Here is a 13,951-nt window from a genome sequence, read left to right on the forward strand (position 1 = left end):
TGAAGCCTATGGGAAAACAACTGGAAGCATTTAGCTTACAGACTCAAGAACTCATTTTATTTAATATAAATATTAAATAAAAAAATCATTGAAAATAAAATTGACCGTGCTGTATTTCAGAAATGAGGAATATATGCGGAACGCTCATTGTCTAATGACCGCCATTAGAGAAAAGGCATGCAGTTTCACAGTCAGAACCAGCTCTCATTGCATCCGGTTTCAAAATACCAAGATGGCAGCAGTGAAAATGCTTATCTCGAAGCCTCAAATAGGGACTTCAAAAATAAACACGTGACGTCACGGCAGTTCCATCCAGTATGAGTTTGATCAAAGCTGAACCAGGAAGTTTCTCCAAACTTTAGGAAGTCCGGGTAAAATTGTACTTGGGTATCTTTTCGCTAAAAATTACTTTTGTTAAAAGGCTCTACGAATATTGCAACGCAATAGTTTACTGGTTGGCTACCTCCATGATGTATGTCAGAAAAAAACCACTGTGTTCCAGACATACCGTCTCTTCATTTTCAAGCATGTGAAAGTTGATAACAGATTAACAGATGATTGAGCAGGGGTAATCTTAACGATCAATAAATCGTTTCTCAATATTCAGGGTAAAATGAATTTTTTCAGAGAACTCAAAATTAATAACAATCAGTAGATTAATCCATTACAATAACAATAGTAAACAATAGTAAAGATATATGACAGTAAAGGTTGGATAGGTCGACAGATCTCTAATAAAATTAGGGCCTTTATTAGGGCTTTAATACGAGCCCCAGGAAAACGTGATTTCTCATGTTCACAGTCTAAAATTGAGACAGCAATTTTAAGCGGGCATCAGAAGAGAAATACCTGAAAGGCATCATGTTTACACTTGGCAACTAAAACATGTTCCCTTCCCACACAAACACAGATGTATTTAGGACAGCATGTAAAGAAATGAGAAACACGAGTCACTTCTCAGGTAGCAGGTGTTGTTGTGATTTAGGAATCATTGTGAGAGTGATAATGCGAACAGGTGCTGTGGTTGCAAAACATTTATTTTGCCGAAGGTTCTGTCGACTCAATTTGCATTGTTTAAAAAACCCACATCTAACACATTCGGCATGCTAAACGTCAGACTCAATCTTCTGATTCAGTCTAAGAAATGGTGAAATGTTAACCAGAGGGAAGTTTTGACATTTCCCAAATATACAGTTGATGTTGATCAGCTCTAAATATACAATAATGTAAAAATGTGACCCCGCAAAAATGGGCTAAAAATCAAGTAACTCATAATGCTTATCAATACAAATAAAATCAGTATAGAAATCAACAAAGGCACAAATTTTACAGCAAAGAGGAGGGGACACTGGTTTGAAGAAAGGGAGACCAGACATATAAGTTTAACTAGTAAAGCAGAATTTTTCATTCGTAAATAACCTGCTTGTAGAGCAGGGCGATATGGCCAAAAATATTTATCACGATATATATTTGAAAATTTGCGATAACGATATAACTGACGATATAATTGATGCGAGACAAAATACAACTCCACAAGATTACTAGCGCAAAAAGACAACCTTCCATTTATTTTCACTTAAACAAGAAGCTGGTTTTTATGTACATTAAAGCTTTATAAAAATGTAACAGTGCAAATGCAAATTCCTTGCTGAAAGTTTAACCAAAAGGCATTTCCAGTAGAAATGGGCTGACATATCCTGAGCATAACCATGTATAATATCCACTGAAGTTAAAAAGAGGTGCTTTGCAACATTAAACTGTAGTGTGCAGTACGTATTTTTCGGACCATAAGGTGCACGGGATTATAAGGCACATTAAGCGAAACAAAGCAGTCAGATAAATCAAACTTTATTAAACTCATTCTTCTTGCTTCCTCCACTTCTGTACCATTGATTCATTAATGTTGAATTCTCTGGCAGCTGCTCTATTCCCATGTTGTTGCAGTACATTAATGACTAACCTTGTATTGTGGATGGATTATCTCAGTTGTTCTCCTTACTGAAGTTTGGTCCGTTTACAGCATCCTGCCATGCGATTGCATTTGTCTCTAACCATGAGGAACCTTCACGTTAACTTTTATAAGTGGAAAAGTGTTACTGTTCGTCCTCCAGCTTCACTGTTTATGTTATGCTAACATAGCTGTGTCGCTAGCGATCACGTAGCACATCATTATATAACAGCTAGCCCAACTTCAGTAACCCTACAAACGTCACTGCTGTTTAGTTTCCTGTCTTCATTTATGTTGGAAGTGATAGCAGAGCTGTACGTTTGATTTTTTTCAGAAATCTCTCAGTCAGAACATGCTATATCATGCTTAGGTAACTAGCGAAACTAGCGAGCTAACTTCCGCTAGCTTCCTGCTAACTTCTAACTCCGTTAAATGTAATAAATTTTGTTTTCATGGATGCCTGGAAGTTAAACTTCATAGTTACATGTGGTAAAGCAGCAATGCTGATCGTTTTATTAAAGATGAAAGAATTTAGACAGTTTTTAACTCTCAGTGATGCTGCAGTGTTGTTTGACCTGAAGTATACGGAGTTTAGGACCCAGATTACTCCCAGATTTAAGAGCATCTTAGTCCGACAAATACCACAATAACGACGGCCGCTTGCATGTTCTGCAAAAAAATGTGCTTTGTCGTGTATCTGACGGACAAACACCAAACCAGTTCCACATCACTGAAGTTGCACCATTTTTACAAACCAATTCTGGTTCATCTGTTTCACTCAACAATCGGCCATGTGCGTATGAAAACAAAGGCACTGCGCATGCGCGTTTTACTCATATTCTATTGCGATATTTCATTTTCCTATCGTTGCCTAACATTATACCGGTATTACCGTGAACGGTATAATATGGCCCAGCCCTACCTGCTTGTGCCCCATATTTCGGTTGTCAGTAGAATTCTGCAGCCGAAATGTTGCTTTAAACTTACAGTAAATGGTGAAATGATTGGCCTTGAAGTTAATAATTACACCCAATTGAAAAAACAAATACATGACCTTAAGGCTAAACTGCGTCAAATACGCATGTCATCAGATAAAAGGAAATCAAACACGCACTTTTGAAAAACACAGTCAGAATAAGTTAATCTGATATATAGTAAACAAACCAAAGTGTTGGTGGTGTAGAAACAAAAGTGGTTAATTATCTGTGGGCTGTATAGGAACGTGGCATTCTCTTTTATCTGGATTTTATGCAGACACAAATGCGCACACTGTCTTCCTTCCTTTCATGCAGTGATTATGCTTGGCTCTTAGCGAGGTTTTGTAACATTTTAAAACCGCTGGATAGTGGAGCGGCAACTCTCTCATCATAGATTTCAAATTAACACAGATTTTCAAGAACTAAGGCAATTCTCTGTGCGGAGGTGTTTTTAAGAGGCTGAACTTTGTCTCTGTGGCTTTGTGCAGAAGTATATCATCTACGGAAAGTCAAACAAGACTTTCAGCACGTGTGATGGACAACAAAAACATAGCATGGTATCTTGAGGCACTCCTTTCATTTATGGCAACTAAGCAAAGTCCAAATCTATCACAGTCATTCTCTCACACGCACCAACACACACACACACACACACACACACACACACACACACACACACACACACACACACACACACACACACACACACACACGCCTCACTTCAGCAGTTATATAACCCGACAGGCAATAATGCACTGATTGATGATGTATCAACACACTCAATTGGTTAGTGTCAGATTTTAAGCAGCCTATGCAGAGATTACAGGCTAATTTCACCAAAGATATGAGATATTTCTCTAACTGATTAAAGTTCCCGGAGATTTTAGACACAAATATTTGAATCTGTTTGCGTATCAGACACAGCGAAACAAAAGATTCAAAAAGCTAACAAAAAGTCTTTGTCAAACAGAGTATTACCAAACTTACATGACAGCAACGCAAATGACTTCAACAAAATGTTGTAAACCCAGTAAAACGATATTACAGCATGAATCTAGGAGTTAATCAGAAAAAAATAATCTTTTTATAACTTGTCATATTTTAAGTTCTCTTATTTTAAAATAGCCGTATTACATCAAGGGTCACGTTGCATGGACGTTTAATCTGTGAGCTCATTCTGCTAAATGTCTAATAATTCACAGGATCAGTTTGAGTACGAATGCTGCTGTTACTTGAGATCACCTTTAAAAATGTACTACTGCTACTTTTAAATAAAATCACTCCTCTTTTTTTGTCGACACTGTTTCTCTGACTTTCTGACTTAATGGTTAAAAATATATTGCTGCTGATTTTACACTATCTTTATCTTTGCTGAATATTATGATAAAACATGACTGCTTCAGCTCATTTACTACCACTGACATGTACTTACTCACTTGGGGAGCTGTTTTTACACTTGCCTTAGATTGATTCCCAGTCTTTGGTTTTTGAGGGTCAACGTACCGTGACAATAAAGCTGCTGTGATTTTAAATATAACATATAATAGTCTCAGAGGAAAGTAAACAGACCAAACACATGAAATGTCTTGTGTATGTAAATAGCAAACTAAGTTTTCAACCAAAAGTTGTGATTTGCAAGATATAATGGATAAAATGGTGATTGTTGCTGTTCTAAAATGTCTCTGAACATTTTTCCAGCAACTCCACGGTGTTATGAGACGACTGACATGAAGATCGTACAAAGCGATGAGGAAAACAGTTGAACTTATTGTGACACTCTTACGCTTTACAAGGGGCTCTTACAAGCTTTCTCACCGTGTGTCATTACTGAGTCTTAAAAGAATACCATAAAGACATCACCTATCACACAGCCGTGCAGCAAGCCTCAAAGAGAAACGAGTGTTTAACTCTGAGCTCCAGTCAACAATATTGCTGAGTCACCACCATTATTTTCCTGTCAATTCCAAGAACACAAAACTGCCTGAAGCGTGTGTGACATATCCACAAATTCCACGTATGACACAAAAAGTATAGACTTCACAGAAGTACACATCCAAGAATGTATTGTATAGGCCCTGTAAAAAGCCTACTTTACTCAGATAAATGCTTATGGAGGTATTCAACAAAGTTTTTCAGCACAACATACACAGAAACAAACAAAGCATTCCTCGCACTCACCAGAGAGGCTGTGGTCAGTTTGATGGGTAAAATCTCTGCCTGGTGTTTGCATGTCAAGCTCACACTCACACTATGGCCTTCAGGCACACTATGGCCCAACACCTGACTTTGTGTCAGTTGTCAGTCCTGTGGCCGCCCCCCGCCCCCCGTCATTGCCACCCCCAAACTGTGTGCCACAGCCATCCTGTCACACTGTAGGCTACCTGTGCGTGTCGACCTTAACATTTACATCGGGGACAATACGCACAAATAAAACCTGATTTAGACACAGCTGGATAAATCAACAAGTGTTCAGCTGGGATCTACCTGTTTAAACTACTTTTTAATCAAATCACCCTTTTTTGGCTCACGTGCACGAATATTTAATATCAGATTAGACTGCAACAGTGTAATATTAACCCAGTCTTCATTAATTTAAATAACTTTCTCCCCCCTACGGGTGCTTTCCCGTATTTTCTCACCCAGCCCAGCAACCGCAACACTCAGCGCGGCAGACTCTGTGCCGACCGGAAGGTGACTGACCTGATCGGTGTGTTGAGGCGCAGAGGAGACAGCGCACACTCTCTGTTTCTGAAGCTGGATGGTTTGTCTTTTATTTTCGGTGGTGTTAAATTTCTTTCAAAACTCGAAAAAAAACCCCAAACAAACAACGGAAAAAAACCCCAAACAAACCGTGGCGTCCGCAACGTGCGCACGGGAGCGCGGCGTCAAAGAGGTCCGGTGTGTTTGCTGTGCGGTTTTCTGCTCAAACAGCAGCAGCAGCAGCTGTGGTCGTGTCTGCCTGCCTCGCTCGCTCTCTCTCCTCCCTCTCAACACAACCGATCGGGATCTTGAGGACACAGGCAGAGGCATCAAATTACCCATTATAGTGGATTTTCTCAGTTGTTTGCCCCATATGGGAGAAACAGGTAATGTAAAATTCAGACCTAAAAGTGTTGTTTCTTAGGTGTTTAGCCATGTGGAACAAATAACTTAAAGGAATAGTTCCACCTTTTCAGCAAAGCACATATTCACTTTCTTGCCTAACTTACAGGTAGCTAAGATAGTTTGATATAACTTTGACTATAGGAAAGAGCTCAGTGGGTTACCTTAGACCAAAGACTGCTAAAAGAAAAGAAAAAAAAAATCACATTTTGGTATGGTTAAAAACTAATGAAATACACTTACCACTTGTGAGAAGCTCCTCTAACTAAGATGCACCAATAGTAAACTGCATTCGTATATCGTTTACCTGCTATGTGTCACGCTAGTTTTTTTTTCCGGGAACTGTGTATGGAACAAGTGAGTTTCTTTAAAGTATTGTTCCCCTCCAAGAACTAGTTCGGCTTTTTGATACTGGTTTTGTAGATTAAGCAAGTAAGGCTACATTTTATTTGGTAAGGTTTTTTTTTTAAAGTTTTAAAAAAATAATAAAATTTATTTTTATTTTTAGTAAGACAACCAGTTGAACATGGCAAGAAAAATTCATTTCAGGTTAATGTAATTTATATATCGTGATTCACTAGAATCGTTATAAAAAATACTCCATTACTCAATTACACGTACTTAAACTTTGACAGTTTCCATTATGGAGGCACACACTGAGAAGTCATAGCTTGGATTAACTCTCTTGTTTGATATTTTTGGATCACTAATACTGATGCATTCACGTGTAAGCACGGGTTTGTTGATGTAGTTTCTTAAGGTGGGGCTCGTTTTAGTTCCAGTACTGGTCGGTAGCTTAATCGAAAACAGTACAACGTGTTTTCTAAGCTGACGTCTTGTATACATCAAATCTGAAAGCTAACTTGTAACTACTTCATTAGTAGCAGCTGTACTAAACTGTTAACCATCTAATTTAAATTTCGATATTAAGTTCATCCCCCAATAATAGTGAATTGTTCCTTTGATACTCAGTCACTTGACAGTAAGTGGTTGCTTGTTTTGTTGCTGTCTGTCGGGCTCCCCCCCTCTTAGTCACTTAGTTTACCAGTGATGACTATTGAGCTGATTACAGTCATATTTCTGACATCACAGTCTTTGGTCTCAGAAGACGGGACTGAATTCAACTGCTGAAAGACAACAGGGTGATCATTTGACTGTGCAATTAAGTCATCTAGTTCACTAGGAAATCCTGCGAGTGTCGTTTAGCAGATAACATCCTGTCGACCCTCTCATGTGTTTACTGAAGCTGAAATTGTACTCTGCTGCATCACTTAGTTCATGAAACGCCATCCGGACAGTCAGCTAGCCTGCTGAAACTCAGCTTAGTGCAAAAACAGGTGCACAATGAATAGTAAGTTTGCCTGCGTGCTGCATCTTTTTAGACTTTGTTGTAGATTTAAGGATCTTCGACTAACCTCAACACACAGCTCGCTCTGTAACGGTAAACTAGACACAGAATCTAAGGGCTACTTTTAATTTTTTTACTCTGCTGACTGAAAGCAGATGTGGTTCATATTTTTTAACATCCTTATCTTGAAATCACATTTTGTTATATCTGACTACATATCGGATGTTGAACTGCTGTAAATACCCTACTTACCACAGACTGAAGGAGCTATTCTTAAGATTACGAATGAAACATCTCAGCACTCATGGTGCAGGTGGGTGTTTAGACTGAAATGTGCCATTGCATGAGTACAGCTGGCTAAACAAAACCCATGAACAAACCCACATATTAGATTTTTTTTTGAACATTTACCAGTGCTGAAATGTACAGCAGCCCAACAGGTACAAAGAGGCCTGTAGAAAACACACAAAGCAATAAAGCTGCCCCCCCCCCGCTTTTTTTTTTTGGTCAAAGTGTCATTTGACCAGAGTCTGACCTGTTGGGGCTGCTCGCTTTGAGGTGGCTATGTGTGACGTTGAAACAGCATGCACAGAACTGCATGTCCTGGTTTGCATTCATGGTTTTTCAGGAAGTAATTTTAGCAAACTGTAATCTTTGGTTTGCAATAGAGACCTCTGTTATTAGCCGTCGTCGTGTTACTGTGATTGCAACAAATAAATATGAATCTATAGCATGTGCTGGAATTCTTAGAAGGTCTTTCAATAAAAATGTAACAAGTCCAAAAATTGTAGTGGGATTTGTGTCAAAACCAAACTAAAGCAAATGTGTGAACAGATACCTGATGGTGTTACTTCTCAAACTTCAAGGTAGAATCTCTGTGAGGTGACTTTTCAACCTGCTTTTGAAGCAGTTCAACGCAACCGATGTTAAGCCCTGCCACTCACTGCTCAACACTGCAATCAATTCTAAAAAAAACAAAACAAAAAACTCTTTCAAATGCAGGTAAATGCAGCTGTTAATTTTGCTACCCTGTGAGTGCAACAGTAAGCTTCAGTTTAGCTGCCTTTGATCTATTATAACTCAGTATGGTGGACTGAGACAGCTGCTACACTTTGGTTATTTACACACACACGCGCACACACACACACTTACACATATTCTCTCACTCTGTCTCACATGCATAACATCCTCCCCATGCAGAATTTCTTTCTTTTTTTGCAGAGATAAAAAAAAAATGACACCCCTGAGAGTTTGGCTGTTACAAACAAAGCAAAGCAATAATTTCTGATTGTTTATAGAGTCGAATCCCAGCAGACTGGAGCTCTGGTATCTGAAAATGTTCATCATCAAAGTACTTGTGTATCTTAACAGGGCTCTCCTACGCTGTCGTGATTATTATAAAGTGGAAAAGACTTGTCATTTTTCAGGCTTAGGAGGGGTGCAAGCTGCTCAAAAATCAACGCAGCTTTTAGTGAGGAAATTGAAACCCTCACAGTTAACGTTATGACAGAAGAAATCGGCCAAACTGGCTTGATTTGTCCCTCCATGCTCGTATGTATGGGATGACAAATGAACTAAATGTTTAGATTATAACATTTAATCTCCCATCTCTCCCTCCAGCAGGTTGGGATGAGCACCAAGACAAACAGGATTTGGCTAGTATAGGCTTGCTTGGTGAGTTAGCCGCCCACATAAATGTCCCTTTGAGCAACGTGATGGAGACGTTCCCACAGATCTCTGTTGACTGGTTGCCCCATGGACCAAGAGCCAAAAGCAAAGTGTGTTTCCTCTGTCTTCACTGTGCATATCAGCGCTGGCAGACTTTGTTGAAGAACTGGTTCTGTTTTTAATTTTAAAAAGAGCGATCTTAATAAATCGTTTATTCTTGACATTACCTTGAAACCCTTTGCGATGTAGATGAAGCATCTGTTTATGTCAGATTTTTTTATGCTGCATACAGTAAACACACTGTCTGCATCTTTACACAACAGAGAGGGGAAAAAAAAGTTCAGTTTCACGCAAAAGTATTGTGGTTTATGTTAAAGGCTAAAGTGGCACATGTAAAAAGGGCCCTTCCGCCACTCGCCTTCTTAAAGCGTGACAAAAGCGTGACATTAAAGGCAGGATATGAAAGAAGAACAGGATGAGGAAAATATGACAAAGAACTTTTTTTTTAAAAGTGTCATTAATATGTGTTTTTACACACGTCTGTATGTATAAGTAATGTTTTTAGAGAAATATTTAGAGATGTTTTAGAGATATTTATATGTAAGGTATTTTTAAAGAGTGTAATAAATAATTATAAAATGCTAATCTTGAGAAATGGCAAGTACACAATTGACAGCACTTCCACATATACACAGTGCCATCTGCTGCCTCACATGAGAAAATTCAACCCAGTGCCTCTTAAATAAAACACCACAAGACATCAATAATTCACACTTCGCTCGCTTAAATTTATGTGATGGTGCTGGCAAATGATCATTTTTCTACTTTTAAGTGTTCCTAAAATGTAAATATTGTGCTGCCTGTGTAAGATATAACGCTCTACAATGTTTTGATATACAGTAAGCCTTCTGGCATTGCTAGATTTGTTAGGGAGACTCTGTTGTGGATGTCTTAGTATTTTTCATCTAAAGGAAAATAAATATATATGCTGAGAGCAAAATGACATACCAACAAATTAAACAATGTATCTCAGTAAAGGTTTTGAGTGTGAATATTTCTAAGAGTGTGATGAATGAATGTGGGACCCTGTGCCACGTGTGCTTTTTTAAAAAAAAAAAATTATCTGGTAAATTAGGGTGTAGTTCTTCACACTGGGGCAAATCTGTTGAGTTCACAATTCAACAGATGCTTTTAACAGTCATGTGTCTTAAAGCTTAAAGTCCTTTTAATCACTTTAATCAAAACTTTGTCTTGTGATATGTGGTATGTCTCAGATTTCCTGCTAGACAAGCCATGCCAGTGCATACAGCTCTTCAGACTCTTCAGACGTCCATGTGACACAATCACATGGACGTCGGTGACACCTAAGTCAAAATCTTGTCTTAGCAGTTGCATATTTTGTTTTTATCTTACTCACAGTGGTTTCAATGTTGCAGTATTTTAGGATTGGTGACATGGTAATGGAGACAGCTGATGAGCTGTGGCAATCCTTAAAGGGAGGAAGCGAAAGAAGAAGAAACTTACTTTTTTTCAGGTTTGTAGTTTGAAATCAGAAGAAGCAGTGGCTGTGGCGAACTTGGTTTTAGTCTGCTCAACAGCAGCTTTTTAATTAGACTTTCCCTGACTGGTGAATATCCACATCTATCCCAGGCCATATATGCTTACACAGATGCACCACACTTCTTTATGAGTGTGAAATAGATGTGCCCATGTGAAGAAAACACTCAAAGAAAAGACACAGCCACTGGCATGACTCTCAGTGAATCAGTGGGATGATGGAACCACATCTTTATTAACTTTTATCTGTACAGAAAAAAAAACCAGTCACCAGATCATGCAAAGCAGGATTGCATTACAAATAAAAACACAATATAAAACAAACATTTTATACTTTACCATAAATATGGAACCTCAAAAATAAATAAATATATTACAAAAAAATAAATAAACTTCTGACAAATACAATATGTCAAAGTTTACTTGCAACATAGTCATGGAAATGGATAAGCCGACAGGTTGATATGCAGGTCGTAGGATTTGTTTTTACGCGTACGTTCTTGAAATGCAACAACTGAACCAAAAATGACCGGTGAAGGTAGAGGGTTCAATCCAGGCTGCGTAAAATTCATTGCACCTATACATACAAGGCTAAGGACGAAACACCAACAGTTGTGATAGTACTCAGATCAGATGCTGACTGCACGTAAAGAGCAACCTGGAGAGTCACCATGGAAAGAAATCTTAAAGGGAATGTAAGAGTAAGGTATTCAACACATACACAGATCCCGTATGTATGATAATATAATAGGGTGACAGCACTCAACAGTCATGTCGAGGTGTTATTGCACTACTGTCTCAATGTCTTTTCATGAGAATAATCAACAAAGTACAATACTGTTGATAGATCTACACAGAGGTGAAACAAGAAATCACCAGTCACAACTACAGACATGAGTTACCACGTGAAATGCATTCATTTACTCGCCAGCCGTGCTCCTCCTAAACAGCAGCGGCACGCTGATTCCAATGCTCAAAGCTTCATAGTGAATGAATGCATTTTAATATGCAATTGACCCAGGTCTGCACAGCTAACACACATAGCTGTGAATTGAAAACATGTTCACAATAAGGCTACAACATCTAGAGAGAGAGAGAGAGAGAGAGAGAGAGGCAACGGAGGGCAAAGTCTAACACTGATAGAGCTCTCACTTGCTCCAAAAAGTCACACACTTGGAGGAGCCATGCACAACAAGTGAACACAAATGAACATACAGATATCCCCCCCTCCCCCCTAAAACACACGCACACATAAATGAACTTCAAGGCTTATAGACAAAAAGGGGCAGCAATGACGAGCCCAGTAGTCGGTAGCCAAGGACCAGAGAGACACAACGGCTGGATTTACACAGACAGGAACAAATCTTTTAAAGAAGTATCTCTTTTTTTTTCTTCTTCCCTTTTTACTGACTTGCTGACCAACAACGATTCACTGGAAACCATCAAATGTAGGAGAAACCAAATGTCATATCTGAACATTAACATTTGTATAAATCCAGCTACTGAATGAAAGAGTTATGTCACTGACTGCAAAGCTAATCAAAAAGTGCTGCTGATTTCTTTTTTTATTATTATTGGCTTCTCTCCCATTATAGTTGTGTTTATACTGCATTTATATACTGTATATAAACTTATGTACATTCCATCTGTAGTCTTTAATATTATACTTTCATTATACCTTAGACTCTGTTCCTTTGTGTGCGCTGGGAAAAAATAATTTTTTATTCTATTCTTTCTACTATATCATAATATATTCTATATCAATGACTTAACTCCTTCAGACCTATTAGTCTGGGTTCATTCACGGAACATCCTACCCAGCAGGCCTCACTGTTACTCACACAGGAAAGCTAAAAGTGGTGCAGAAGAGGGACCGGGACAGAGGGAATACAGTACAGTTAACACACAAACTTTAATCTCAGACTGGTTCACATTTAATGTCAATCAAGTCATCACTGGCCAATGGTAAATGGAGGGTGTGTCTAGTCAGAGAAAAGGCTGGCGAAAGACTTTCGAAGGTTACGAATGGTCTCGGCCTTTGCCTCCTCCTGGCCTTCGCCTCCGGAGCTTGAGACCCCGCGGAAGAAAGAAGAGTCGCTGAAGGCGTTGAAGGCATTGGTCAGGGACTGGGATTTACTGGGAAGAGAATGGAGAAAAGGAGGGGGAAATCGAGAAAAGACAGATAAAGGAGAATTTGTATTCAAATGAATGAATGAATGTCTTTAAATAAGCGTGTTGATAATTCAGCTCTTACTTCAGAAGAGGGTGAGTCTTTTGCTGCGATTGTTCTTCCACTGTTGCCTCGGCCTCAGCCGGTGCTGCGGCTGCTTCAGCTGGGACTGGCTCAGGGTTCGGGGAAGCAGCAGCTGGCTTAACTTGAACTGGAGCCTTAGCTGGAGACTGGATGTTATGTTGGACCTGACTGGCTTTGGCTGGGGACGGAACCTGTGCTGGGGCAGAGACCGAGGCTGTATCTGAAGACTGAGCTGGTGCTTGGGCAGTGGGCTGGGGTGTGGGCGAAGCTTTCGGAGGAGGTGCGGTTTGTGGCTTAGGCTGGAGCTGTGGTTTGGAATTTCTGCGCATAGGAGGAATGGGTTTTGCAGGTGGTGTGGGTTTGGGGGGAAGATCTTTTGGTTTGCCAGGTGCTGGGGATGGGGAGCCTTGAGGCTGGGGCTTGGGCTGCTCTGTGGTTGGAGGAGAGGCTGGGGGAGAAGCCTGAGCTGCAGCTGAGGCTGCAGCGGGGCCAGAAACTGCGACTGCTGCTTTGGTTGGTGGAGAGCCTGGAGCTGCAGCTGCCGGTACTTTTGCAGGGGATGATGGTGAAGCTTTGGCTGGGGCTGAAGTGGAAGCAGAATCTGGGGTTGGCTTTGTGACAGACGGGGCTCTCATCATTGGTGGAGGCCTCGGTACTGGTGGTTTTGTGACTGAGGCAGCTTTCTGCACTGGGCTTGGTTTCTGAGCCTGAACTGGTTTCTGAGCTGGACCTGGACCAGGTCTCTGAGCCTGGCTGGGCTTTGGTACTGGTTCAGATGCTCTCTTAGCTGATTCTGATGATGTGTCCACACTCTGCGCTTTCACTGGTGCACCTAAAAGATGAAATATAGTTATATGAACTTGTACTTCCACTGCTATACAACACCCAAATGCAAAAAGGGGGTTAATAATAGAACATACAAGCATCAGTATTTAAACTCTAGAGACTGTTAGTGCAGCGTTAGACAACCAGGCATTTGTAACACTCACCAAAAACCAAAGCAGAACATGACATAGAAAATGAGCTTGAATCTAAACATGCCCATTCACAAAATGATTCCAGACATTCATAGAAATCCTATCTAACTAATCTATCAA

The 13,951-nt window shown here is 39.8% G+C and overlaps 3 protein-coding genes across 5 annotated transcripts in view; 1 reads left to right on the forward strand and 2 right to left on the reverse strand.

The window, feature by feature from the left end:
- pparg (peroxisome proliferator-activated receptor gamma) overlaps positions 1-5,869 on the reverse strand; it is a 42,373-nt gene extending 36,504 nt beyond the window's left edge. The window contains exon 1 of one of the 3 annotated variants that reach the window (XM_082534735.1): positions 5,776-5,869. Coding sequence is in view for 1 of the 3 variants with exons in the window: in XM_082534732.1 (XP_082390858.1) it covers positions 5,104-5,155 (52 nt within the window). In the remaining 2 variants the exon portion in view is untranslated. Of the gene's footprint in view, positions 1-5,103; positions 5,201-5,625 lie in introns of those variants that run through there. The other 2 variants (XM_082534733.1, XM_082534732.1) reach the window with 2 other exon arrangements.
- The window catches only part of LOC309707429 (metalloproteinase inhibitor 4-like), a 92,257-nt gene that overhangs the window by 57,732 nt on the left and 20,574 nt on the right, over positions 1-13,951 (forward strand). The gene's annotated exons all lie outside the window — the stretch shown is intronic.
- The window catches only part of syn2b (synapsin IIb), a 116,522-nt gene continuing 113,368 nt past the window's right edge, over positions 10,798-13,951 (reverse strand). Inside the window, exons 12-13 of the mRNA XM_082534731.1 lie at positions 12,855-13,686; positions 10,798-12,736 (exon numbers count right to left, since the gene is read on the reverse strand). Coding sequence (XP_082390857.1) covers positions 12,583-12,736; positions 12,855-13,686 — 986 coding nt within the window. The 3' untranslated portion in view covers positions 10,798-12,582. The remainder of the gene's footprint in view (positions 12,737-12,854; positions 13,687-13,951) is intronic.

This window comes from Aulonocara stuartgranti (assembly GCF_965226115.1).
Source record: "Aulonocara stuartgranti genome assembly, chromosome: 5".
Classification (NCBI taxonomy): Eukaryota; Metazoa; Chordata; class Actinopteri; order Cichliformes; family Cichlidae; genus Aulonocara; species Aulonocara stuartgranti.